Source organism: Oryctolagus cuniculus, chromosome 15 (assembly GCF_051225735.1).
Source record: "Oryctolagus cuniculus isolate XC-2025 breed Fujian yellow rabbit chromosome 15, ASM5122573v1, whole genome shotgun sequence".
NCBI lineage: Eukaryota > Metazoa > Chordata > Mammalia > Lagomorpha > Leporidae > Oryctolagus > Oryctolagus cuniculus.
Window position 1 is genome coordinate 9,268,568 of NC_142881.1, and position 25,231 is coordinate 9,293,798.

Sequence of the window (25,231 nt, forward strand, 5' to 3'; positions counted from 1 at the left end):
ACTCACCAGATGCCTGCAACACAGCCGGGGCTGGGGCAGTCTGACGCCAGGGAGCAGAAGCTCCACGTGGGTCTCCCATGCGGGTGGCAGCATCACGGTGTCACCCAGCGTGCACATTAGAGGAAATGGGGATGGAATGCAGAGGTGGGACTCGAACCCAGACATCCAGTGTGGGGTACGGCCATCCCAGGCAGTCCAGTGTGGGGTGCAGCCATCCCAGGCAGTCCAGTGTGGGGTACGGCCATCCCAGGCAGTCCAGTGTGGGGTACGGCCATCCCAGGCAGTCCAGTGTGGGGTACGGCCATCCCAGGCAGTCCAGTGTGGGGTGCGGCCATCCCAGGCAGTCCAGTGTGGGGTGCGGCCATCCCAGGCAGTCCAGTGTGGGGTGCGGCCATCCCAGGCAGTCCAGTGTGGGGTGTGGCCATCCCAGGCAGTCCAGTGTGGGGTGTGGCCATCCCAGGCAGTCCAGTGTGGGGTGTGGCCATCCCAGGCAGTCCAGTGGGGGGTGTGGCCATCCCAGGCAGTCCAGTGTGGGGTGTGGCCATCCCAGGCAGTCCAGTGTGGGGTACGGCCATCTCAGGTAGTCCAGTGTGGAGTGCGGCCATCCCAGGCAGTCCAGTGTGGAGTGCAGCCATCCCAGGCAGTCCAGTGTGGGGTACGGCCATCCCAGGCAGCATATAATTTGCTGAGTCAATCACCTGTCCTGAGAACTTTGTTTTTTATTTTACTTTAAACAAGATTGATTGAATGATTGATTTAAGAGGCACAGGGAGTTCCAGGAAAGAGAGAGATCTTCTACCTGGCGATTCACTCCCCAAATGCCCACAACAGCCAAAGCTGGGATGGGCCAAAGCCAAGAGCCTGGAACTCCATCTGGGTCTCTTCTGTGAGTGACAGGAACCCAAATTCTTGGGCTGTCTCCTGCTGCGTCTCAGGAACATTAGCAGGAAGCAGGATCTGAAGTGGAGTGACTGGAACTCCCCTGTGGTAGCGGGCATCCCAAGTGGTGACTTAATCGCTGTACCAAATGCCCAGAGAACTTTGTTTTGGAAAGTGCGGCGACGTAGCCCAAAGAAGGCCACGTGCACGAGGCTGGCTGCAGGGTGACCGAGGGTCCCACGGCTGAGCGTTGTGGCCAGCTAGAACCCGGTTCACGTCGAAGGGACCTGCCCTTCCTTAAGCAGAAAGTCAGTACGCGCGACCAGTTCAGTGTCTGTCCTGAAGCCTTTTCCTTTGTGAAGACGGAGACACGTGTGTGAGCTTCTTCGTCAGAGTGCACAGATGAGGCCGTTTCAACGCAGCTTTGTAAGGCCACGAATTCTTCCCAAGTGTTGCCTACAATGGTGGGCTTTTGTCGTCACTGATGGAGAGAGGGTGTTTCTCTGCCTTGTTGGAGGACCACTGACACCCAAGACGTCTGGTTGCGCGAGGAAGACGGGCTAAGATTTCTGATGTGCAGGGTCCCGGCTCTTCTCTGTCTTGCTCGAGTACCGTGACCCAGCCAGGCTGCCGCCTTTGGGTTACCTCGTTGGTCTGCCCTTCGTTACACGTAGTTTGCCGACCTCTGATAAGGACTCAACTCCAGGCTCACCCTGGTTGATTTCGCTCTAATGCTGGTAACTCCACACCCGCTCACCGTGCTTCGTGAACGAGCTCTGGCTCCTAGGTCATTCCCCTGCTGTCACCTCACACGTGAGGATTTCGTCTCCGATAAAATGCAAACTCTGAAGAGAGGGATGCCGCCGGTATTGGAATTGCCCGAAGAGCCATTACAAACCTTTCCATAAACTTGATCAACCTAATTGCCTAGATTTTTTTTTTATTTGACAGAGTTAGACAGTGAGAGAGAGAGAGACAGAGAGAAAGGTCTTCCTTCCATTGGTTCACCCCCCAAATGGCCGCTATGGCCGGAGCTGCGCAGATCCGAAGCCAGGAGCCAGGTGCTTCCTCCTGGTCTCCCATGCGGGAACAGGGGCCCAAGCACTTGGGCCATGCTCCACTGCACTCCTGGGCCGCAGCACAGAGCTGGACTGGAAGAGGAGCAACCGGGACTAGAACCCAGTGCTGCAGGTGGAGGATTAACCAAGTGAGCCAGGGCGCCAGCCCCTGCCTAGATTTGCTTAGTTAAAAATTTAAGTTCATTGAAAGTTAGACAGAAAACCATTTTGATAGTTTAATAAACCAAATGTAATGAAATCCATGGGACATTCTGCCTTAGAAAGCTTTATGTAGTCTTTACCTCCATTTCTGTATAAACATTCAGTGAAACTGGTGTTTCCACACTTTTTATTCAGAAATCTCAAGGTGAAATCTGGTAGGTCTTTGTCTAATGTTGATCCTCTGGATGTTCAAGAAAGTGACTTTGACAGCTCTCTCTTCTCATGGAGATATTTGCAGTCTATTTCTTAATGAGAATTATTATGTTCAGGAAGTTTACAAAACAGACATAAAGAGGAGTAGCTCAAATAGAAGAACAAACAAAACGGGTGACAAGCAATTGGGCACCGAGGTGCAGGTGGCTTGGGATTTACCTTGGGCCTTCCATATACTGAATTTGACATGCAAGTGTTTCTATTTCATGAGAGTAAGTGAAGTTTGAGGCTAAACGTTCTAAATGTCTAATTTTAAAATTAAATAATTTATTATTGGAGAAAAAAAAAATTGTGCTGTAGCAGTCCTGTGGGGTTATGGCTTCATACAGGCCTAATCGGTCAGTAGGATTGGCTGGGGCCAGTCCAGGAATCGCGGAGTCACGGCTGGGCCGAGGCAGGTTTGAGGTTGAGTTGTCATGTAAAACATCCCAAAGCCCCCGCCCCACCTCCCCCTGCAGCTTGCTGGCAGCCCCTCTCCGCGAGGCCCTGAGATCTGGATCTCGCTGGGAGTTTAGGGCTGGGATTGAATCGGCTGCTGAATAATGGAATTGTGCTGTCTAATGTTAATCCCCTGGCAGTCAGCCTTGCTGAAAAGAGTGGATGATTCAGTGGTGTAACGTGGAGGGAGCGTGGTGTGTATGGAGTAATGCAGAGAGAGGCCTGATTATGTCACAAATTTGGGAACCCGCCCAGCGAAACGCGGGCCAATAATGACACAATGCTGTTTGGGAATATCCATTAAAGCTCAGCTCCAATAATTTTCCAAGCCTTGAACCTTCTTTATAAATAGAAGCCAAGAGTCAGTGGAGTATAAGACGTTTTTGGTGCAGATGGAGGTGTGAAGTACTCCCCCGATCTGTGCCCGGAACCCTGAATTGCTTTGCGAGGCACCAGTGAGATAGGGATTGAGTCGGCTGAAGCGTCTCCTGTAGACTGGCACGGCTGGCAGTGGCGCTGAACATCTCCGCGAGTGGAAACAGAAAGGAGTCAGGCTTAAGGGAAGAGTCTCTGGTCGCCCGCAGATTTGATGTCGCTGGGTGATAACAGCTTCCAAGCTCCCTGTCTGTTTCGCAGAAAGTCTGAAACTCTCTCGCGGTGAGGATCAGGCCCCGCTCTCGTTCCCTGAGGTTTTATTTTTGTTGCTATGAGACATAGATTTGTGGTTGAGATACTGCGAAGCATCAGAATGGGTGCGATCCTTTTATTGAAATTCCTCCCTGGAAAGGCATTCCCATACGCACTTGAATGTAAAAGCCGTGTAATCTAAGTGACGTTCCTGTGTTCTGGAATTAAACAGCGAGTGAGTGTTTGTATGAGGGACGTGCCTCGTTTCTGGGAGCCCTTTGAGGGGCTTTGCTTGATCCTCATTAAAATGGACACCATTACTTAGTAGCCGTGGACCGTGAGGGAAAATCAGTGTAAAGTCCTACACTTCGGTCATTGTGGTGATCGTAAAGCGGGCTCCCCTGAGATCGCTGGCTCAGGGGGTGGTCGGCCCCGGCGGAGTTCACCGTGATGGTCCCAGGGCCTTGCCACTGGCCAGCTGCAGGCCGGCATGAGCCCCTGACTGCTCCCTTCCCTTGTGTCAGAGACTGAAGGAGCCCGGATTCCCGAGTGGCAGCCGAAGAGCAGCCTAGGGCTTTTGTGGGAAGAAAGAGTAGCAGGACGCCAGCTACACACCCGGGGTACAAGTGAATTGGGCCAAGCTATATAACTTTAAAAAATTATTTTTTAAATTTATCTGTAAAAGTTCCAGAGCGCACGCATGCGAGAGAGAATCTTAAATCCTCTGGTTCACTCCCCAAAATGGCCTCAGCAGCTGGGGCTGGGTCAGGCCAAAGCCGGGAGCCAGGAGCTCCATCCAGGTCTCCCACGTGGGTGGCAGGGGCACAGGCACTTGGGCCATCTTCTGCTACTTTGCTAGGCACTTTAGCAGGGAGCTGGATCAGAAGTGGAGTGGCCAGATCTTAAATCAGTGCTCCAATGTGGGCTGCGGTGTCACCAGCGGCGGCTTAATCGGTGGCACCACGACGTTAACCCTGTTTTTCAACCATATTTTTGAAAGGCTTGTTTATTGGAAACGCAGAGTTACGGAGGATTTAGCTTTGCTGAGCCTTTTTATCCTCAGAACAGTCGGAGCCGTATACTTGCTGCCTCACTCCTGTGATGGGGGTTCGTTTCCTGGAGCTTCTGGGCAGAGCCACAGCCGTTTATTCTCGGTCGGGTCTGGAGGCTGAGAGCCCAAGGTTGAGGTGTGGGTGAGTTCACGTTCCTTCCCGCCACGGTGCCGTTAGCCGTGTGCGGTGCTGCTGGGCGTGGAGCCCCCGCTCCCATCTCTGCCTCCGCACCACCAGGCTCTCTGCGCGTCCCCAGCCTTCCTGTGTTTCTCTTGCGAGGACACCTGCCGTCGGGTGTAGGGCCCACCTGAATCGGGCATGCTCTGCTTCTGAATGTCACTCACCTACATCTGCAAATTCTTTTTCTTTTTTTTCCAAACAAGGTCACATGGACAGGTTCCAGGGTCTGGGGTATGGGCTTAGTTTCTGGGGGGTCTCAGCCGACCTCACTGCAACAGTCACGAGGCATCAGTGGGGTTAGCACATATAGGCAGCAACTTAGCACAAATGCCAGCTTCCTCCCATCCAAGCCTGCACCCATTCGCAGTTAGAAGGCACCTTTAATCCCTTGTTAGCCATGATCAGAAGTCTCCTTAGCAAACTGAATCTCGCTTTGGGTGCAGTGGCTGTCACGTCTCCTGCTGAGGTTTTCACCCTTGGTTCCCGCTGCCCTCACGGCTGTCCTGGGACCGGTTTCGCTGTTGGAGTTGCAGAAGAGGTGGTGGAGTTGAGTGCTTGGGGTTCCCTGAGTGGCCTCTCCCGCCCCCAGTGGTGACGCCAGTGTGCAGGGGAGGAGTGATATGGTGGAGGCACTGGCCAGGGGCCTCCTTGCAGCCCACAAGGGCTTCCCCACAGTGAGACTCCAAAAAGGTGCCGCTCCAACCCCAAAACAAAACCCTGCATGAGAGCGAGATGGCAGGAACTCCAAAGACCACTCGCTCCTCCTCACTTCTAGACACGTTGCATTAGGAACTCCTGCATCCCCGGAGACCATTGGAGCTTTCCTTGCGAGCTTTCCTTGGGTGGCAGAGTGCAGTGGCCATGGGGTGGCCTCTGAGTCACTGAGGCCAGGCGAGTGCCCCCTCCACCAAGGGCCAGAGTGAAAGTCGTAGGCAGCAGGCAGGGAGTGGATGCTGGGGGGCTGCGAGGGGCCACACCTCACTCCTGGCTGGCTGCAGCCCGCGCCAGCATCCCTGCCGGCCGGCCCTGACTTGCCCAGTGGTAGACTGGAATGGGCGCTGTCGTCCAGCCCTGCACGTGCATCTGGACGTGACGGGACACAGCCTGCAGCAGCGGGAATCTGCCCCGGCGCGCGCTCCCCGCGGGTGTGGGCTGGGGAGGAAGGCGGAGGCTCTTGTTCTGAGCACTGACTGGCAGGCATGCCCGTGGAGTCGACACCTGGCCCTGAGCTGCTGGCGGCCCGTCCCAGGCAGAGGGAGATGGTGCACGTTGCTCACTGCTTGGGGCAGCCTCTGTCCGTGGCAGGCAGAGGCACCGGTGTGATCGCCGAGCCGAGGTGAAGGGCCGAGGCCGGTGAGAGCACCCTGAGCCACACAGCTGCGGAGGGAGCCGGGCCTCTGGTGCATTTGGAACGGGTAGCGTGCAGTAGATTGACAGGTGGTGGCCATGGTCGTTAACTAACTGCTTCCTGGGTTACTGAAGCTGTCGAAGTAGGCTCGGCCCTGCTCGCTGGCCCCTGGTGGACAGGTCTCCATCTCACTTGGCTTCTGGACAGAGCTGTGTCCCAGGGAGGTGAGGGCTGCCCGTGGTGGTGATGCGTTTCTGTGGATTTCTGGGGATTTCCACACACTGAACACCTGACCACGTTGCCACGTGCTGCCTCTGCTTTTCCCCAGAGCTCACGAGCCTCGTCCCCGGGGAGCTCCGCGGGTTTCTGAACTTGAAGCCCCTTGACCTAGCAACGGCCTGGCCAAGCCTCATTCAGCTCCTTGGATCCTCTGTGCTGCTGATCTTGCTGCCAGCGCATTCTCTTGCATTTCCAGCTCCACGCGTAAGATGTGGTGCTTCCTCCCGATCCTGCCTTGTGCACGCCAGCTCCAGGGTTGTGAAATCTTGCTGAGGGAGGCAGGAAGCCCCTCTGTTGAGAAAGGATTGAGGAGGCACCACCGGGTAGTAGGTGGCAGCTGTGCCTGTTGGGTTAACACGCAGTTCTGGCACTGGAGCAGGGATTGAGTGCGAAGCACCTTCCAGGGCTTCCTTGTGGCTCCAGCAGCCGCCTTTTCTTTGCTTCCAAACCTTTGCTACCCAGGGGAACCCTCCAGGGGCCCCACTCCTGCCCAGACCCTGTCCCTGAAGGTTCAGATGGGAATCACACAGTTGGGGTGGGGTGGGTGGGGTTCAAGATCTATTTCCATTCTTTGCTCGGTAGCCCTGGGAAAGTCCCGGAACGTGGGAGCCTCAGTCCCCTTATCCGTGTAACCGGGCGATGGCCCACTTTTCTGGCAGCCCTATTCAGAAGGTGAGATGAAGGGGCATGTGGGGATGACGGTGCCACGTGGCTGGTCAGTTGCTGCTGTCGAGTGGCCGCCCTCCTGCTGTGTCTCCAGGCTGAGATCCCCACTCCTCTGTCCCTGACCTGGAGAGTGGTCAGTCCTGTCCCTTCCCCCGGCACAGGGCTTTCAACACTTCCTCGGGTAGCTACTGTTTAATGAGCTCTGATTGCTACATAGCAGCTTTCCATTCCTGTTTCACAACTGGAATTCCAGGGGGCAAAGGCTGGCCAGGGAGCAAGTGTGCTGATGGCAAATAAATAGTTTCCTGCAGGATGGATACCAGCGAGGAGCACTCCTTCCCGGCGCCGGGAGCAGGTGGTGTTCTGTGGGCGCCAGCTCTCTGGGCTGGGAGTAGACACGCGCCAGTGCGCATGGGGCCTGTTAGACCCTGCGATGCTGGCATTTGTGCCCTGTGCTCTGCAAGCTGTCAGTTGCACTTCGTTATTAAAGATTTATTTATTTATTTGAAAGGCAGTGTCAGAGGGGAGAGAGAGCGTGAGAGAAATATTGAGATCGATCTTCCATTTAAAGATTTACTTCCCAACTGCCTGCCACAGCCAGGGCCAGGCTGAAGCCAGGAACCAGGAACTCCATACTGGTCTCCCACATGGATGGCAGGGGCCCAGACAGCCGGGCCGTCTTCCGCTGCCTTCCCAGGCTTGTTAGCAGAAAGCTGGATCGGAAGCTGAGAGCTGAGATTTGAACTGGAGCTATGATGGGGGATGCCAGTGTCAGAGGAGGCAGCTTACCCCCCTGCACAGTGACACCTGCCCATCGACTGCACTTTGCACCACAGTGGACAAAGGAAGCCTTATTGATCGTGTCGGTTCTGGCAGGGGACCTCACTGAGGTGGCTGGAGAGAGGGCCAATATTTGGTCTGTTGTCTAATCTTTGGCATTGAACCTGGGGTATGGGCAAAGAGGATATAGAAGTGTTGTGATTGGGTTAATGTCTTACTGCTTTGCGTAAGAGAAAGGGGACGCAGCGGAGAGAAGGCTGTTTGGATAAGTGAGCTTAGTTTGAAGCTGTGACCTCACGGAGGGGCCTTACAATGTATAGCAGTGGCCGGAACTTAGCAAGGTTCCTGTCAGTGTGTGCTGACTGAGCAGCCCTAATGCAAGATTCCAAAGTTGTGGGACAGCGTGTTAGGCCACCACTTGTGATACCAGCATCCCATATGGGCACTGGTTCAAGTCCCGACTGCCCCACTTCCGACCCAGCTCCCTGTTGTGCCTGGGAAAGCAGTGGAAGATGGGCCCCTAAATCCACATGGGAGACCCGGATGGAGTTCCAGGCTTCTGGTCCATCCCTGGCTGTTGTGGCCATTTGGGGAGTGAATCAGTGGATGGAAGATATCTCGCTCTCTCTCTCTCTCTCTCTCTCTTCCTCTGTCCCTGTAACTCTGCTTCTCAAATAAATAAATAAATCCTCAAAATTCTAAAATGCTCTGCTCTGAAATACAAGATTTTGAACGTCACCATGCCAATCCATGATCTATAACATTTTGAACATAACACTCAAATAGTTTAGGATTTTCGGATTAGGGATGCTTATCCAGTAAAGTCTATGCAAATATTTCAAAATAACAACAACCACAAAACTCTAGAATCCAAAATACGTTGGGTCCCAAGCATTTCAGATAAGGGATACTCAACCTGTGATAGAAAGACAGCTTAATGAGTTACGTATATTTAAGGTATTATAAATTCTGAGACAGAAACTCTGCATTTGCTCTTTAAACTCACACAGCTTAATCACAAGCTGCCCATATAAACCAAAGAGCTCCAGTTGGGAAACTGTGCGCAAACTGCCATTAGGCTGTGAGTGTGGACGTGCCACTGTCACCTCCCAGTTTTCAGTGGTGCACCCACTGGTTGTCACGGCACCCTGCCCCTTAGCAGACCTCGCTCTTGCATTCCTGGCCTTCGTGTGTGATTTATTTTCGTGCCGAGTTTGATTCTGAAGGTGGCTGAGAGTTGCTGATGCATTTTCCACACCAGCAGCTCAGGTGGCCACGGGGACCAGTTGGCCGCAGGTGCTGTGTCGCTGCGGGAGGTTGTTCTAAGAAGACAGAGATGAGCAGCGAGAACCTCGTGGCCTTGGTTGGGAGGGAGAGAACAGGGTGGAACACTCTAGCCAGGGTCGTGCGTGTTGCGTCGTTGTGAAGAACCCAGTCTGTCTGTGGAATGCAGAATGTCTCTGGGTCTGTACTTGGTCACGAGGACAGCGTCACTTGAGGGAGGCGTCGACTCTGCGTTCCTGGAGTTCCCACTTCATTGGACAAAAGATCACGACCTGTCACATGAGACAGTTCTAGACAGCAGTGGCGATTCCTGGGAGCTGACGGATGATCTCAAACAAGGCCTGTGGGAGTTCTGTCCTCACCTAAAGGAAGTGTACGGATCTGCACGGCAGTGCCGGCGTCTCAGGGAGGCAGCGGCCCTCCTTACTCTGGAAGCATCGTCTGCTTGGCTTGAAGAAGGAAGCTCTCATTTACTGTCTGCGCCTCTGGAGCAGGACTAAAAGGTGAAAGACTCAGCTCTTTAAATTCTACCTCGTGGTCAGAACGGGAGGCCATTGCTGAGCTTCCGTCAGGGAGGCTGCCCGGAGTCTCCGTCCGCTTGGCCAGTGAGACGTGGAGCTGGGATATCCGACTTTTGTAACCTGGGCGACCACTGTGAAGTTTCTCTGAGGTGATGGCTTGTGCCAAGGAGTGTCCAGACCCACAGCTGATTTTCCGTGTCTGAGGTCCATCTGCAGGAAACAGAGGGGTTTATAGTTCAATGTCTCACGCTGTGTGTACCAAAGGAGACGCTTCTTGTTTGCTCAGATGGGCTGAAGGCATGCACGTCAGCGGGACTCACCACAGGAGCAGAACAAGGCCTTGGAAAGATCAGCATGATAGATTTTTCTGGATTTTTCTAGAAGAGCGGCGTTTTAGATGGTGAAAGTTCATGAAGCCGGTTAATGTTTGCACCCTTGACATCCTTCTGTGTCTGTCCACACCCAGCTACCTCATTCTTGCTAGTGGCCCCTGTGCTGTTCTCAGTGGGCCCGGTAGATTTTACTGAATCCTTTTGAGGTTGCACACATCTTGTGTTTTCTAATTACAAAAGCCGCTCCAATGACAAATGTGGTGCACACCTAGTGTTTGGGCACCTGTGTGAGTATTTTGCTAGGACAAGTTTCTAGAGGTAGGCTAACGGGGTCCTTCTCGGCAGATACTAAAATGCTTACTTTGGGCCCAAGGAGCTTCATTTTGAGCAGTGCTGTCTTTGACCGGGTCTCCTTAGTGGTTTGGTTTTTAGCGTCTGTAGATTATTTGAGAGAAGACGCGCTAATTCAGAGTGCAGCCTTTGTGACAAAGGGTGTGTTTACTTCCAGAACACTCTGTAAAACTCCTGCACACTCTTCCTGTGAGGGGCGCCCCGCTGTGCAGACCCCAGCAGATCATCTTGCATTCCTGAGAGACGGGCACCCCAGCCCCCGGGGCCAGTGGTGGGATGGCAGCGCCCTGATGCGATCCCCTGCGGGCCCGGCCCTCAGCTGTGTTTACCCCGCACCTCAGGAGGGTGCTGGGGAGCTGACCTGCCTTTTACATCAGAGTCAAAGCCCTAGCACAGTGGAGGGAGGGACCATGTGCGAAGTCTGTGCTAAGGGAGAGAAAAGCTTTCCTTTAGTAAACTGGACGAGATAAGTACACTTAGCTGACCAGGCAGGTCGGTTTTCCTTGGCCCTGGAAATATATCTGGAGTGGGGACACCTTTACCTTGTCTCCCTTCTAACAACATTGTGGTCTAAGGAAAATTGGGAGCTTTTCCGTCTTTGAGCCAGTTTTGAGAGTATCAGGGTCAGGGACATTAAGTACATTGACAGTGTGTGACCAGAGTGGAGTCTGGCTCCAAAATTCTTTCACCATCCCAAAGCTTTCCTTTTCACAAGAGGGACGATGTTCTCCAACCTCCGTTGGGCGTGAATTTGTGGTCAGCAGAGAGTCTTTGGTTCTGGTTTACTGTTTGGAAGGCACAGAGCCCAGGGTACCTTCAGCGTTTGGGGTGTAAATAACACACAGATCTGCCCTTGTAATTCACCCCAGAAGATCCAAATTGACACCCAGCTGGTAGGAGCCACTCAACCCCAAGCCAAAGCATAGAGTCGGTGACGTTAATTGGGGAAGGTGCTTTGTCCCCACCTGCTTGGCTCTTCCCAGGCCGGAGCCCCGGCCAGCACTGCCCCGTGCCTCTCCACTCCAGCGAGCAAGCACAAAGACTTGCTTCTACGGTTTCACACGGTGCAGCCTCCATAAGTCACTTTGTGACTTCAGAGCTGGAGGGAAGAAGGCGCTCATCTTTCCCCAAACCGGCTCATTCTGTAGACTCGGCGGCCCTGTGTTGGAGGCAGCTGGATCCCCGCAGGCCAGTTCAGAGGTCCAGGCTGACAATGTGGGCACCTGGGCCACCGGGCAGCAGAGGAGAAAAGGAGCACTGCCCAGAAAGAGCAGCGGACCAGTCGCTTTCTACACAAAGTTTAAAAAATGAAAAAAAAAAAAAAAAATGTCAGCGTAATTGAGGGAGCCCAGCGTCCCAGGCCACTCATCTGTTCTGGGCACCTGGACTCTTGTGCTGGTCTCCAGAGCTGGAGAAAGCATAGGGAAAATCCAACAGTGCCCAACTCAGCAGAGCCTGTCTGACTCAAGCCCATTAGGCAGAATCTTCAGAAGGCAATGAACTCATTCTACTAATTGTAATTAGCGTGAGGCCTTTAGCGACTCATTGGGCTCCTCCAACTTCAGAGAGCTTTCCTGGGCCCCCCTGCTAATCGCCGTGCCTCCTGCTAACTGGTTTAGTGTGTTTTTTCTGCAACAAACCAGCCACCGCCTACTCTTTAGAAACACACTGGGCTGGGCTTCACCATACAAGACATCTCGGGGCTTCTCACTGGTCCTCCGCAGTGCACCCCTTGGAGTTGCTAAGAAACTGCCCTGTTGGAGGACGGGCAATTCAATTTCGATTTTATTTTAAAGACAGTGCCGGCAAGGTTAGCCACGCTCCGAGCGGGCGCCCCAGAGCAGGAGATGAGCCGTTTCCAGCTCCGTCCTGGGAGTGCCGTGGGCCCGCACACCCCCAGCTCGGCTGCCGGACATGGCGGTTTTGAAATGGTTCTTTGTGGCAAGTGTCCCTGAAGTTTGGGGAGAAATCTCGAGGAGGCCGGTATGTGCTGGGAGAGCCGCGACTCTGGGCTTGATTAACTTCGAGGTGTAATTGGCGAGCCTGCGTCTCCTCTGATCCCTGGGATGCATGTTGACTGAGGCCTCTCCAGTGGGTGGAGGTTTTTTATGGCCTTTGCTATGTTGCAGTGCGAGTTGTAGATCTCTTATGAACAAGCAGATTATGATGGCCAGAGGAGGACTGGCATGTTATAAAGCCGCAGCGGTCAATTAACCAAGATTTATTCTCTGTCACTCAGGTAGTTTCTGCCCGCCCCTGCCCCCAGGAAGAAGCAGGCTGCGTTTTCCTCCTGCCGTGTCGAGTGGGGCTGTGGCCCCCCAGCTGCATGGCAGGACTCGATCCAGGGGGCTTGGAGAGCCAGGCTTCTGAGTGGGCTTCCAAGAGTGGCCACTTAGAAAAAAAAAAAAGAGCGCAAGAGCACCCGAGTGGGAGAAGGCACGGGGAGAGAACGTGTTTTTTTAAAGCACTTCAGTCTGTGTTTACTACGCATTTATTTGGTGGAGCCTCATTCCAGCCGCGCAGCCAGCTGTCCCCTCGGCAGCGGCCGCACCCTTTGGACGGCTTTCCACGCGATTCACCCAGGGACCCCCGCGAGTCGCGATCGTGGCCTGTCCTGCCCCATCTGCCGCCCGCTGAACTCGGAATGTTTTCAAACCGCAGCCCAGGGGCAGAGCTGAGCCGCTGGGTAGCTTTCGGCTGTCCCTGTATTTTTTTCAGGCCTCCTACGAGAAGGAAAATCTGGTTTATATAATATGTGAGAGTTAAACACGCTGTAAGAGAACCCTGCCTGGCGCTGTAAATCCTTCTTGCTGGGGAAGATGTGCTTTGCGTTATCACGCAGAACGGAGCCAGCACTGGGCTCTGGCTCTTGTGCACGGATCGCGTTCACAGCCGGGTCTTTATATACCGGCCTGCTGCGAGACACATTGCAAACACCAGGGCTTTGGTTTGCCCAGGGCATGCTAAGGTTCCGGGCAGTGCCCATTTGCCGCTGGGGTCATCGTCCCCCTTGTCTCTGTCCTCTTCCCGGGGCCCGCTAGGGAAGCCAGCAGCTTGCTCCTCAGCTGTCTGTGCCCGCCCGGTCTTCATCCCGCTTTTCAGAAGTTGGAACACGAGTCCCAGTCTTGTCCTCTTCATCCTGGTCACTGTTCTTAAGGCTCTGCTGGACACCGAGGGGAGCCCGGTGGCCAAAGCAGAGGAGGTGACAGCGGGGCGCCGGCTGACGCTGGCATCCTGGGAGCCTCTAGGAGACGTTGTGGGCCCCCTCCTATGACTTGTGTAAGGGCAGAGACTAAGGTTGCAGAGGAAATCAAAGCCTGAGGTGGAGAGAGGAAACATGAGGCCGGCTGACTTTTAAGAAACATTTTAAATAACATTCTCTAAGGTTTCATTGTATACCGAAGGCAGCTGTAATAAGTTCTGGAAGGCGGTGTAAGGTTTCTGCTGGGAGGGTCAGGCTTGCAGTTTTTGTACCCAAAGTGAGAAAGGGCCGAGGGGGAGTCAGGGGGTGGTTAAGAGGTTATTTTGAATAAGGTGAGAAAATTTGGACAGATGAATTCAAGCCTGCAAGTGGGTAGCATGGGGCGTGCTGTAATTTGCACATGCAATAACATTAAACCATTGCACAAGGGTTTTTTTCTCTTCCCGTGAAAATAGTCCGGATAGCAATGGAATAACTTAATAACTGGAGCTCAACAGCACTGTGACCACAAGTAAAACAAGACTGCAGCTCTGTGCCGGGCCCTGCCAGTGTTGCCCCAGTGACTAAGTTCCCTGTCGACGGCTGGCGCAGGCCAGCAGTGTCGGGCGGAATGAAAGCTCTCATTGTTTGGGGAGCATCGTTATTTGGTATTACATGTACAATGTTTGCTTGTGAAACGATTTATTAGAAACAAGCATGTTTAAGAAAGAGGACTTGGTTTGAAATTCAGTTGATCTGGCTTATGACATTTAAGGTTTTATAGGGCTTTTGTTTCTAAGAAAAGACCTTTAGGTCCACTGTAAATATTTATCTTCTCACACACACACACACACACACACACGGTGTAAAACTGGAAAACCAAGCCAGGGCAGCAATTGATAGCTAAAGACCATTTTGGTTTTCGCTTTTTTTTTTTTTTTTTTTTTTCCTATGGGAAGAAGTAAACTTTTATATTTGATGATGCAAAGGAGCTTATTCTGTGAACTTGGCTGGCAAGGTTGGCCCAGTGGACAGTCTTCCCCCACGCTGCTGAAACTCTCTGTAGGAGGCCTGATGAGCAGAGGAGAGGCCGGGTGGGTGTGCGACATTAACTGTGGCCTTCCCACGTGAATGGACCAAGTGGGATCAAAGCAGGGCTTGGTCACTGCCAGCAGCACACTTGGCACCTGCTGCCTCCTAGACCTGACCGGGAGGCTCCCCGTGGCCATCTTTGGGACACCATAGCAACCAAAGAGTGAGGGTTTTGGATGATGTTGCAAAAGAGTCCACCTTTGAGGTTTTTCTGCCCACAACAAGAAGCCTTGCTTTCTGGGTTCTTTTCCCAGGCTCCGTGAGTGATAGGGGGGCAAATAAATGACTTCTTTGGGGGCTCTGACGTCCTTATCTCTATAACACAGAAAGGCAGGTGTCTGTGACGTGTTGGGCGATTCCAGAGTGCAGCGTGCTAAGGGTAATCACCAGTACTTTTTCTTTCTTTTCAAAAAGTTTTAAAGGCCAGCAGCAGGCTTGTGCAGTAAAATCAATTTGCACATGGTCTGGCTCTTGTCCAGCAAATTCCACTAAATGATATTTTAATCTGAAAGGCCAAATACAGAAAAGCTCAGAGAGCTATCTGTCTGTGTGCCGTTTCCAAGCCAGCACGTGAGGGTTCCCTGGTGCAGTGTGGAGACATCCTGGGTGTGTTAGGCTGGCTGGGGTCTCCTCCGTTTGCTTGCTGCTGTTCAGATGGAGGCTAATGGCAGTGGTGCCCACCGGGCGAGGAGGCAAGGGAGGATGGCTGGCCTTGGCAGGCATTAGGGACGGAGATGTTTGTGAGTGGACTGGTGATTGGGTTTTGTGTGGCTCTTGACAGAGCTGTTGTGTAGGAGGGTTCCGGTAAGTTTGTAGTAATCTGCCAGCCTATGGTGCAGTGGGTTAAGCTGCTACCTGCGTTGCCAGCATCCCATATGAGTCCTGGCTGCTCCACTTCCGAATCAGCTCCCTGCTATTGTGCCTGGGAAAGCAGCAGCTGGTGGCCCAAGTGCTTGGGCCCCTGTCACCCTCGTGGGAGAGCCGGATGGAGTTCCAGGCTCCTGGCTTTGGCCTGGTCCAACTCCAGCCTTTGCGGACATTTGGGGAGTGAAGCAGCAGATGGACCTTCAGTCCCCCACCGCGTGTGTGTGTGTGTGTGTGTGTGTGTCTGCCCTCCAGGTGCACTCATATTGCAAGATTTCCTTCCTTCTTAAAGCCAAATGTGTTCCTTCTTCTGGATACGCCTCGTTCTTTCTCTTATCCATTCATCTGTTAATGGATGTTTAGTTTGTTTCCTTATCTTAGCTGTTGTGAAAAATGCTGCAATGACGTGGAAGTGCTGATAGCGCTGATCTGGTTTCAGTTCTTTTGGGTCGATACCTAGGCATGGGCTCACCAGATTGTGTGGTAGTTAGATTTTCAGTTTTTAAAGAAACCTCCGTTTGGCTTTTTCACAGTGGCTGTGCTGTTCTGTATTCTCAGGAAGAGTTTGTGGGCTTCAGTTTCTCCCATCCTTCCTTACCAACACTTTTATTTTTTATATTTATTTATTTTTTAAATTTTATTTATTTGAAAGAGCTGTGGGGGCGGGGGAGGGGAGTCAGTCCACTGATTGGCTCACCAATGCCACAACAACCAGGGCTGGGCCAGGCTGAAGCCAGGGGCCTGGAGCTCCATCTGGGTCTCCCACATGGGTGCAGGGGCCTACATACTTGGCCATCTTCTGCTGCTTTCCCAGGTGCATCAGCAGGAGGCTGGATCGGAAGTGGAGCAGTATGCAGTGCTGGTATCACAGGCAGCAGCTTAACCCACTACACCACAATGCCAGCCCCTATGTTTTCTTTGAAAATAACTATCCCACCAGGTCCTGATAGGTATGGGGTTATGTCTGATTTGCATTTCCTTGTAAACTTAGTGATTGCTGGTGCTGAGCATCCTCTTGGGTCACTGTAGGCCGTTTGTGTGTCTTCTTAACAGAGATGCCCGTTGACTTCTCAGCCTGTCCTGCAGCTGTGTGCGAGCTGATGCCTGGGGAGACTGGGTGTTGTTGCCAGGTTCATGTGGTTGCCTCTAGATTTCTGTAGAGACCACCTCGTAACCAGAGAAGAACCTTCCCAGGACCGAGACGCAGGGGCTCTGCTTTTTTGAGAATTCTTTTTCCTAGGGAGAGAGGCAAGACAAGCAAGGGCATGGACCCCCTTTCATACTGTCAGTGACAGACCTGGGTTTGGGAACTGGCTTCTCCCTAGGGCTCCGTCACTGCCGCATCACCATAAGCTAAGGAATGGCTACGCACATCTAGTGCCTGGATAGAGTGACACTTCATGTTTATCCGAGAAATCAATGGGTGCATAATGGAGAGGGAATGGGACAGGTTCCACAATAGACATGAACCCAGTTGTTAATTTGGTCTGTTGCTAACTTTGGGCTTAGCTTAGAGTCCATCTTTGACTCAAGGGATGCAGGCTTCTCAGAGCATCTGAGAAATGCTCCAGGAGACGCTGTGTCCGGGGACCTCCGTGTGTCGCCTGCCTGGGGTGGTAAGGCGAAGCGAAGAGGCCCCGCCCCCACCCAGCTTGCTGTTTGCCTTCTGGATCCCCTGAATCTTTTCCTTTGCTTGTTAGGTGGCTATAGATGAGCAATAACTCGGGATGTAATAAATTCTTTTCTAGATTTCCAAAATAAGTCTTGTTTTTATGAGGGTCGCGCTGCAGAGGTCTCCTTTGAAGTCGTCTCTGTTATGCACGGGGCCTCCCTGTTATTCCAGGGGAGTCAGCCAGCAGACTCGAGGCCTTTTTGGCTTGAGCCCACTGACCGCCTTCCGGATGACACAGCTTATTTATCGGTCTCTCCTCCTCCCGTCCCGTCCCCGCCCCTCCTTTCTCCCCCCTCTCTCTGCAGAGCGGTCTCCGCACCGGCCCATCCTCCAGGCGGGGCTGCCGGCCAATGCCTCCACGGTGGTGGGAGGTGACGTGGAGTTTGTGTGCAAGGTGTACAGTGACGCACAGCCCCACATCCAGTGGATCAAGCACGTGGAAAAGAACGGCAGTAAATACGGGCCCGACGGGCTGCCCTACCTCAAGGTACTCAAGGTGAGGACTTTCTGGATCCAAAGGTACCCACTGCAGGGGGCGGGGCCTGGGGGCTGAGGGGCAGGGCCAGAGACAGGTCCTTTAGTTTCCTGTTGTATCCTTTGGCCAGCGAGTCATTGTGCTTGCCAGGAAAGCTGTGGGGTGAGGGGAGAATGGCTCAACGTGGAGGCAGACAGTTCAGCTCTCCATCAGCCCTGCGATCTTAGAAGCGGCTCGTGGGCTGAGCTGCACCTCTGTAAGAGTTGGGATCACGGTGCCACCTCCCGTGCAGCAGCCGTGCAGGGACAGTGTGATGGAGTGCATGGGAACAGTGTTCCAAGCCCTAGGCACTGGACCAGTGTTCGTTGTTGCTTTCTGTTAAGATGGTGTTAGGATCACATGTTAGTAGCAACCTCTTAGAAATAAGAGAGATGATTTTTCCTCAAAGATCTATTCCCCTTTGAAATCCGTGTGTGATTTAGACAGTAAACCTTAGGAAATATCTATGCTGTACTAGTTAGATGTGGAGCAAGGAACATTTTATTTTCCGTTGTATTTTTCATTTGGTTCCTTGCAAACTTCCATTTTCACAGCATCAGCCTCTTTCCTTTTCAGTTTTATATGTTTTTAAAGGCAGATTTACAGAGAGAGAGAGAGAGAGAGAATCTTCCACCTCTCGTTCCCTCCCCAAATGGCTGCAAAGGCCATGGCTGGGCCAAGTGGAAGCCAGGAGCCCAGGACTCCATCCCACATGGGTGGCAGAGGCCCAAGGACTTGGGCCATCTTCCACTGCTTTTCCCAGGCTCATTAGCAGGAGAAGGATCAGAAGTGGAGCAGACAAGGCTAGAACCGGTGCCCATATAGGCTGCTGGCGTCACAGGCAGCTGCTTAACGCGCTGCGTTGTAACATCGGCCTCAGCCTCTGTCCTTTTGGGACTTAGCTTGCTAAGGATGGTGTCAGCACGGGATAGTCACATCTGCACAGCTAGTTCTTAGCCCACCGCCTCCCGTGTCTCCCAGTGGACCCACAGGGGCTCAACTAAGAGCTCCCAACCGATGAGGTGTCCCCCGCAGCTGAACAGTACCCAGGTCAGAAGAGCTGGGAGAGGGTGACCAACCCGAGGCGAGGTGACCCAGGCCCTAGCCAGTGGTCACACCCTCCCCTTCTCCATCTGCTCACGTCCACTGTCCAGCACTTGACAGCCTTTGTTCTTCCTGAACCTACAGCCCTTGAAGCGGCTGTGTAGACATCGTGGAGGTGGTTTGCTCGTGGTGTGTTGGTGGTGGGACCATAGACAGTGCTGCGTCCTTCCTGGTTGGCCGTTATATTGTTCTCCTGTGTCTGTTCTAGCACTCGGGGATAAATAGTTCCAATGCAGAAGTGCTGGCTCTGTTCAATGTGACTGAGGCGGATGCTGGGGAATATATATGTAAGGTCTCCAATTATATAGGGCAGGCCAACCAGTCGGCCTGGCTCACTGTCCTGCCCAAACAGCAAGGTAACAACGTTTCTGTTTCTGTTTCTTGTTCTTAAAACGGAAGCTGGATGTAGACGCCGGAAAGACTTGGTGCTTTGGGAAACTGCAGGCAGCTTATAGGAAAACTCTTGTGGCCTTGGTATATTGACAATAATCTTCCTTTGGTGATGCAGCTGGTGTGGGGCCAGCAGCCATGGAAAAATGCCCACAACGTTCAGAGTGCCTGCTCCGATTTCTCCATCGCCACCCAGTTTTAAGTCCTCCCTTCTGGTTGATCCCGTCGGGGCTGCACAACTGTGACTGCACACTCACATCATTGTGAACACACACCTGCGTGCCTGTTTAAACACACACCGGCAGCAGCAGAATCCACGTCTCCAAATTTTTAGAGAGCTGTCGGCCGGGTGTAAGTTCTCCAGCAGAACATCACCTCCTTGGATGCAGATTTGCGATGGCTCATCTTGCCGAGTGAATGCATTGCTGGATGCTGCTGAGAGCAGCAGGTTGACTTTCTAAGTTGGCCATGACTCATATGCACGTGTTTATATTAAAAAAGAAAAAAAAAAGCCCAGTTTTCCAATTTCCAAGATCATGTGCTTTCTTCCAGGGCTACGTAAGGCGAGATGGTTTTGCAGGAGTCAAAGTGATTGGAGCCGGGTAGCCATGACAACCTTCTACCCTGAGTCCCCTGGGGCCAGGAGGCCGTGTGAGGCGACCACCTGGGCTTGGCTGCAGTATTTAGCTTGACGACACAGCAGGGTAGACAGAACCATCTCTTCATCGAGCTGGGAGTCTGCAGCCAGCAGGACCAGCGTGCAGCTTAGCCTCTCGGGCACCAGACTTTGGGAAAGCGACCCCTAAATCCTAACCAGAGCACAGGCCAAGAGAGCGGACCTGCTTGGGCTGATTTTTCCATGTGTTTGATTGCATGCATGTCTAGGTGGTGACGGGCCTGCAGAGGTGACCTGGCCGGTGTCGCTCGGTTGTGGGTTCTGTGGACGGGCTGCAGTGGGAGTCTGCCGGTGGCCAGCGCCTCCCGGGGCCGCCGGTGCGACGCCTCCTGGTCCCACGGCCCCCTCCACAGCCATTCCTGTGTCGTCTAGCCTCTTCTCTTGCTTCCTTGTTTTCTAGGCTGCCGGTGTTAACACCACGGACAAAGAAATTGAGGTTCTCTATATTCGGAATGTAACTTTTGAGGATGCTGGGGAGTATACGTGCTTGGCGGGTAATTCTATTGGGATATCCTTTCACTCTGCATGGTTGACAGTTCTGCCAGGTATATACTGCTCTTTCTCTCCGTGGGTTTTTCCCTTTTCTTGGTTGATTGCTATAAAATTAACACAGCTTCTGTTCTCAGAGATGGCCCCTTTTATCCTTGCATAAAGATTTTTTAAAAAAGTTATCCCCCAGGGTTAAGAAAGGACCCTTGGAAATTCATTCACGGTGAGATTCCACACTCACTTGTGATCCAGTAAAATTTCACCCTTAAAACCTGAAGGGATCCTGTTTTCTGTGACTCATCCAGCCAACGTATGAATTATCGTGCCCATCCCCCCACTTCTCCTAAGGAAGGAGTTGAAATTACTTTGTGAAATTCAAAGTAATTTTTTCTCATTGCAAATTCCTTTTTGCCACCATCCCACGTGTGCCTGCATTACTTTGGTCCCCTTAGTAGTAAACCGATGGGTGTGCATTGAGGGGCCTGGGAGAAGCACCTGTGAGTGTGGCGGTACAGAAGCAGTGTCACGACCTGACCTGGGAATCGGTGGCTTGTGCATGCGGCCCTGGAAGGGACTGTCAGTCTGCTTTTAGCGCGAAGCATGCTCGTGGGCTTGATGTTATTTCTGCCCTCAGAGGAATAAGCATCAGCAAAGCCCTCTTGCCTAAACCTTGCTGCTGCGTCTTTAACCGACTGCTCTGATCTGGCCAGCCTCTCCCGGTGAACACTGCCTGCCGGATGCGTCTGCTTGTCTGTGTGCTTTGTGAAACCGCATAGCTGTGCTCTGCCAGCTCCTGATGTCCCACTGCCGTTATTAATTCCGTGTTGTTAGAGTACAGTGCCTACCTGCATGCTTATTTTATATCTAGTAAAATATAACTCGATCATTTCATTGTGTGCCGTGCGGCTGAAAGTTTTGACCGTCTTGCCAGTATTTTTCTGATTAAAATGTATAAGCTTTAAATAATACTGTTGCATCCATTTTCCTTTTGTTGTGAGTCTGCTCTGTGAGTATTTGCTTTGAAACCTTGAGTTGTCTGTTGTGTTGAGCTTGCTTTTACTTGCAGTGCTGTGTTCTGCAAGTGCCTAATTGGCACTTCGTAACCGATTTGCCTGACAGTACTAGCACATTAACTTAAGAATGCAGTTTGGGAAAAATATAATTTGGAAGCACACTGCTTGTAGATTGCCCACTGAAGTCTAAGGAAGGAACAGCAGATGTTGTTGATAGAAAAAAAAAAAGTGCTAAACTGATCATCTGTCTGTGTCTTCACATGCAGTCACGTTTCTGTTTTGTTTTTAAGAGGAAGGTTGTAGTGACTGAACAGAAATTTCGATGTTTCCTGTCCCGTCTTTATATATTACGGGCATAATGGCTCTGCATCATAGCCAGCTCAGTCTTTGTATTAAACGCCCTGATTTGTGTAATGAAATCACTGTATGGGCTTTGGGGGCTCTGTGAAGCTCGTAGGCCCGTCTGCTAGGTGAGCGCTCATTTTTGGTGCTCACCTGGGCCCGGCCATCTTGCCGAAGCTCCCTTTGGAAGGGCCTGTCCCAGGAGGACTGAAGCAGCCTCACTGTCGCTTCAGAAGCTGAAGTAAACGTCGGCTCATTTAAGGATTTGTAATGTGGTTTGTGTCCAGAGACCGCCATGCCAGTGATTTTGCTCTGGGCTTAGCTGGTTGTCTTACTCTGCCCAAATGTTGAAGCCAAGGTGGCCCCGTAGCCTGTTCTTTGTAACTCAGCGGCAGTTGCCCACTGAGGCCAGAGATAGTTACTCCCTGGCCTTTGGGGTAGCCACGGGCAAGAGGCACAGGCCTCTGGCCCTTGCCATTCTGCCCCACTGAGGTTCAGGGAAGCCCATGTTGCCTTGAGAATGACCGTCACCTGTTGTTTCCTGACGTTCCACTGAGCTGCGCGCTGGTGTCCTAACCCTGTGGCCTGCTTATCTGTTCCTCCCCGACCGTGCTGCACACTCCAGCTCCCGTAAGAGAAAAGGAGATTACAGCCTCCCCAGACTACCTGGAGATAGCCATTTACTGCATAGGGGTCTTCCTGATCGTGTGCATGGTGATCACCGTCATCGTGTGCCGCATGAAGACCACCAGCAAGAAGCCGGACTTCAGCAGCCAGCCGGCGGTGCACAAGCTAACCAAGCGCATCCCCCTGCGGAGACAGGTAACAGAAAGTAGATAAAGAGTTTGAAGAAACGTACTCCCCGCCCCATGAGCCAGCCAGCTCCTGGATCTTGCCCCTGCTTGGGTGCCTCCCGCTGTGTGTGCGTGGTTCCGACACGTTCCTGGCTGGTCCCCCGTTGGTGTTTGGGCCTGAGAGGGTCAGGTCGTGGAGTGTTGCTGGGGTCAGCGAATGGGGTCTAGTTCCGAGGGCAAGAAGGGTGGTTTGGGAGCCAGCGAGCTGATGAGCAGGGCTGCAGAGAACCCTGGAACGCTTCTCCCTGCACACGCTTGTTGGGACTGAAGTGCAGAGTGTTCCGAGCCTCGGCCATTTTGGTCTCCTCTGGTCTCTGCTATGAGCATTTCTTTTATTTTTATTTTTATTTTTTTTGAGACAAGCATGAATATTCAGATGAGGCGTGTGCTTGCTGGTAGGAAAGAGACTCAAGTTCTCTTACTTACTTTAAAGTCAAGGTCAGACAGCGACTCCCCCAGGCGCATCTGAGCTGTTGTGTGGTTTAAGCTGAGCTGTGGCTGGACGCGCTCATTCTTAAAATAGAGCCGCATGTAGATGTTGTTTGTAGTTCACAGGTGCCGGGGCAGAGTCAGTGCTAGTGATTTTTACGTGGAAGCAGCAGAGATCTGCCTTTAGCCTTGGTCTGTGGTGCCTACCTCTGGCTGGTGTTTGGGTTTAATTTTGCTTTGGGGGAGACGGTGCACAATAGATGCTGCACCTCTGCCGACTGGCGGAGCCTTGCTGAGGTGGGAAGAGCTCGGACTGTCCCTCTGCTCTCGGAGATGGGAGGGGGGCAGACCTGGGGGCCAGGTGTGTACAGAAGTGTTTGGAACCTGGTTCCAATGAAGGTATTTTTTGGAAATAACAAGTAAGACGGCTAACTGACCAGCTGTTTCAGTGTGTATTTTAGTAGAATTTATGAGGCGCTTGTTAAAATTGCAAATTCCTTCGTCTCAGGCCTGTGGAGATTCTTGGGCAGTAGCTCTTGGATGGGGCCAGAAATCAGCATTTTAAACAAGTCCCCAGGTGGCTCTCAGGCTCGTTAGAGCAGCTCTGGGTTCAGCCCAGCCCTGCCTCCCCTGGGACTTGGGCAGCAGGGACATTTTCTGGATGAGCGTGCGGAAGGACTCGGAACCAGTTGGTCAGCAGCGGTTTTGGCAAGGAGCTGACTGTTCCCGACCCAGCTCCCAACTCCGGGCTCAATGGGTCCTTGTTAACATCTTTGAAGCTGTGTTTCAAGCAGGCCTTTCTCCGTCGAGGCGGAGGGTAGGATTTGGAGCGAGTTAAATACAGACCAGCGACCAAATTGTGCTCGGAGCACCGACAGAAAGCGGCCCCTCGGGTCCCTTCTGCCACCAAGAATGGTGCCGCTGCTTTGAGTGGCAGCGCTCTGTGCTTGGGGTCAGGGGAGTGTGATGGGCCCAGCCGCCTGTTTCTGGGAGCGTGAGTTTCAGCTGTGGTCCTCTGGTGCTCTGGCTGCCCCCAGCCCCCAGCCCCCAGCCCCCAGCCCCCTTTATCAGCTCTAGGCCATTCTTACAGCCGCTCTCTCAAGTACCTGGCTTTAGGGAGCTGAAAAAAGAGAGCAAGATTCCCATCCTTGCTGTATTTTTTTTTTTTCTAGTAGGAAAAATGCTACCTTCTGGAGGAAACCTGTAATTTGGCGTAGCTGGGCCTTTGTCCCTTGATTACTTCATCATCATTTTCTCTGCACCCGGTGAAAGGCTCGTCTTTATACCTCCTATCAAAGAGGCAGCTGCCCGTCGACCCCCTTGACCCAGCCACGGACGCCCTGTGTGCCTGCCTCTCTGGCTGCCTGCCTCTCCCTCCACGCCCCCTCGCTGGTGGCTGCCCTCCGCTCCCTGGTGTGACCGTAGGCAGCCTGGGAGTCCCCAACGCTGTGTCCCTTCCTTCCTTTTTTCCATCACAATTCACTAACGGCTCGGTCTAAACCACGTTCCGTGTAAGACCGGGCCCCGTGCACTTGCCAGTGGCTCCACGCCTGCTGGGGGGCTGTTGAGTGTGTCTGGTGCTTCCGTAGAGCCCAGCAGTATAAGGGGCAGAGGAAAATGGACAAGCGCCAGTCCCCGTGGGAATGCCAGCCCCTGGGGAGGGTGTTGATGGACCTCAGTTCCTCACCTAAGTCCAAGCGGAGAGCATGGCTGATGGCTCCCAGAGATCGGAGGCTCGGTAAGCCCCGCCCCCTCGGGTGCGGAGATGCCTATCAGGAGGTGTGGATAAAAGAGGGTTCTTGGGCTGCAGCTGGAATGAAAACCCCCAGGGATGCGGTGATGACAGAGTGAATGCCACGGGGATGCCGAGCGTGCCTCCACCTGGCGACAGGTGAGCTGCTGATCAGATGTCTGGAGATGGGGTGTTCCCAGGGGGCACTCAGTGTCCACATTTCGTCTTCTGGCCGTGCCCCTTGCCCCCGCCCCTCCCCCGCACCGTGCACTCAGCATCTCGCTCTGTTTGGAAGGAGAACGGTGGCTTTTCTGATGCTGTTGTGAGTTTGTCCTTGTTGAAACTCACAGATCTGCCCTGGATTTAGTGGTGCAAGATGGCATTTCAGTTTAGGATCTTCTTGTTTTCAGGATAAAAAAATTTTTTTTCTAGCGCTAAAGAAGAGAATCTTTGTGGTCACTTTCTAGTAACCTGATTTTTGGATAACTTTTCACGCACCTGGGTGCTGGGGGCAGGCAGGTGTTGCGGCCCCTCCCCGTCTCCTTTGTCAGGGACTCATCCATATTCAGGGTCAGGCTCACCTGCTCCTCCCTGTGCCACGCAGCACAGGCCGTGGGGCCAGCAGCACCCACCCCGGGAGGGCGTCTTG

At 52.9% G+C, this 25,231-nt stretch overlaps 1 protein-coding gene across 19 annotated transcripts in view; it reads left to right on the forward strand.

Moving 5' to 3' along the window:
- Nucleotides 1-25,231, forward strand: part of FGFR2 (fibroblast growth factor receptor 2) — a 104,561-nt gene that overhangs the window by 49,049 nt on the left and 30,281 nt on the right. For 7 of the 19 annotated variants that reach the window (XM_089313375.1, XM_070056997.2, XM_089313377.1 and 4 more), the window contains 3 exons: nt 17,345-17,535; nt 18,866-19,013; nt 22,193-22,395. In XM_089313375.1, coding sequence (XP_089169501.1) covers nt 17,345-17,535; nt 18,866-19,013; nt 22,193-22,395 — 542 coding nt within the window. 19 annotated transcript variants of the gene reach the window in all.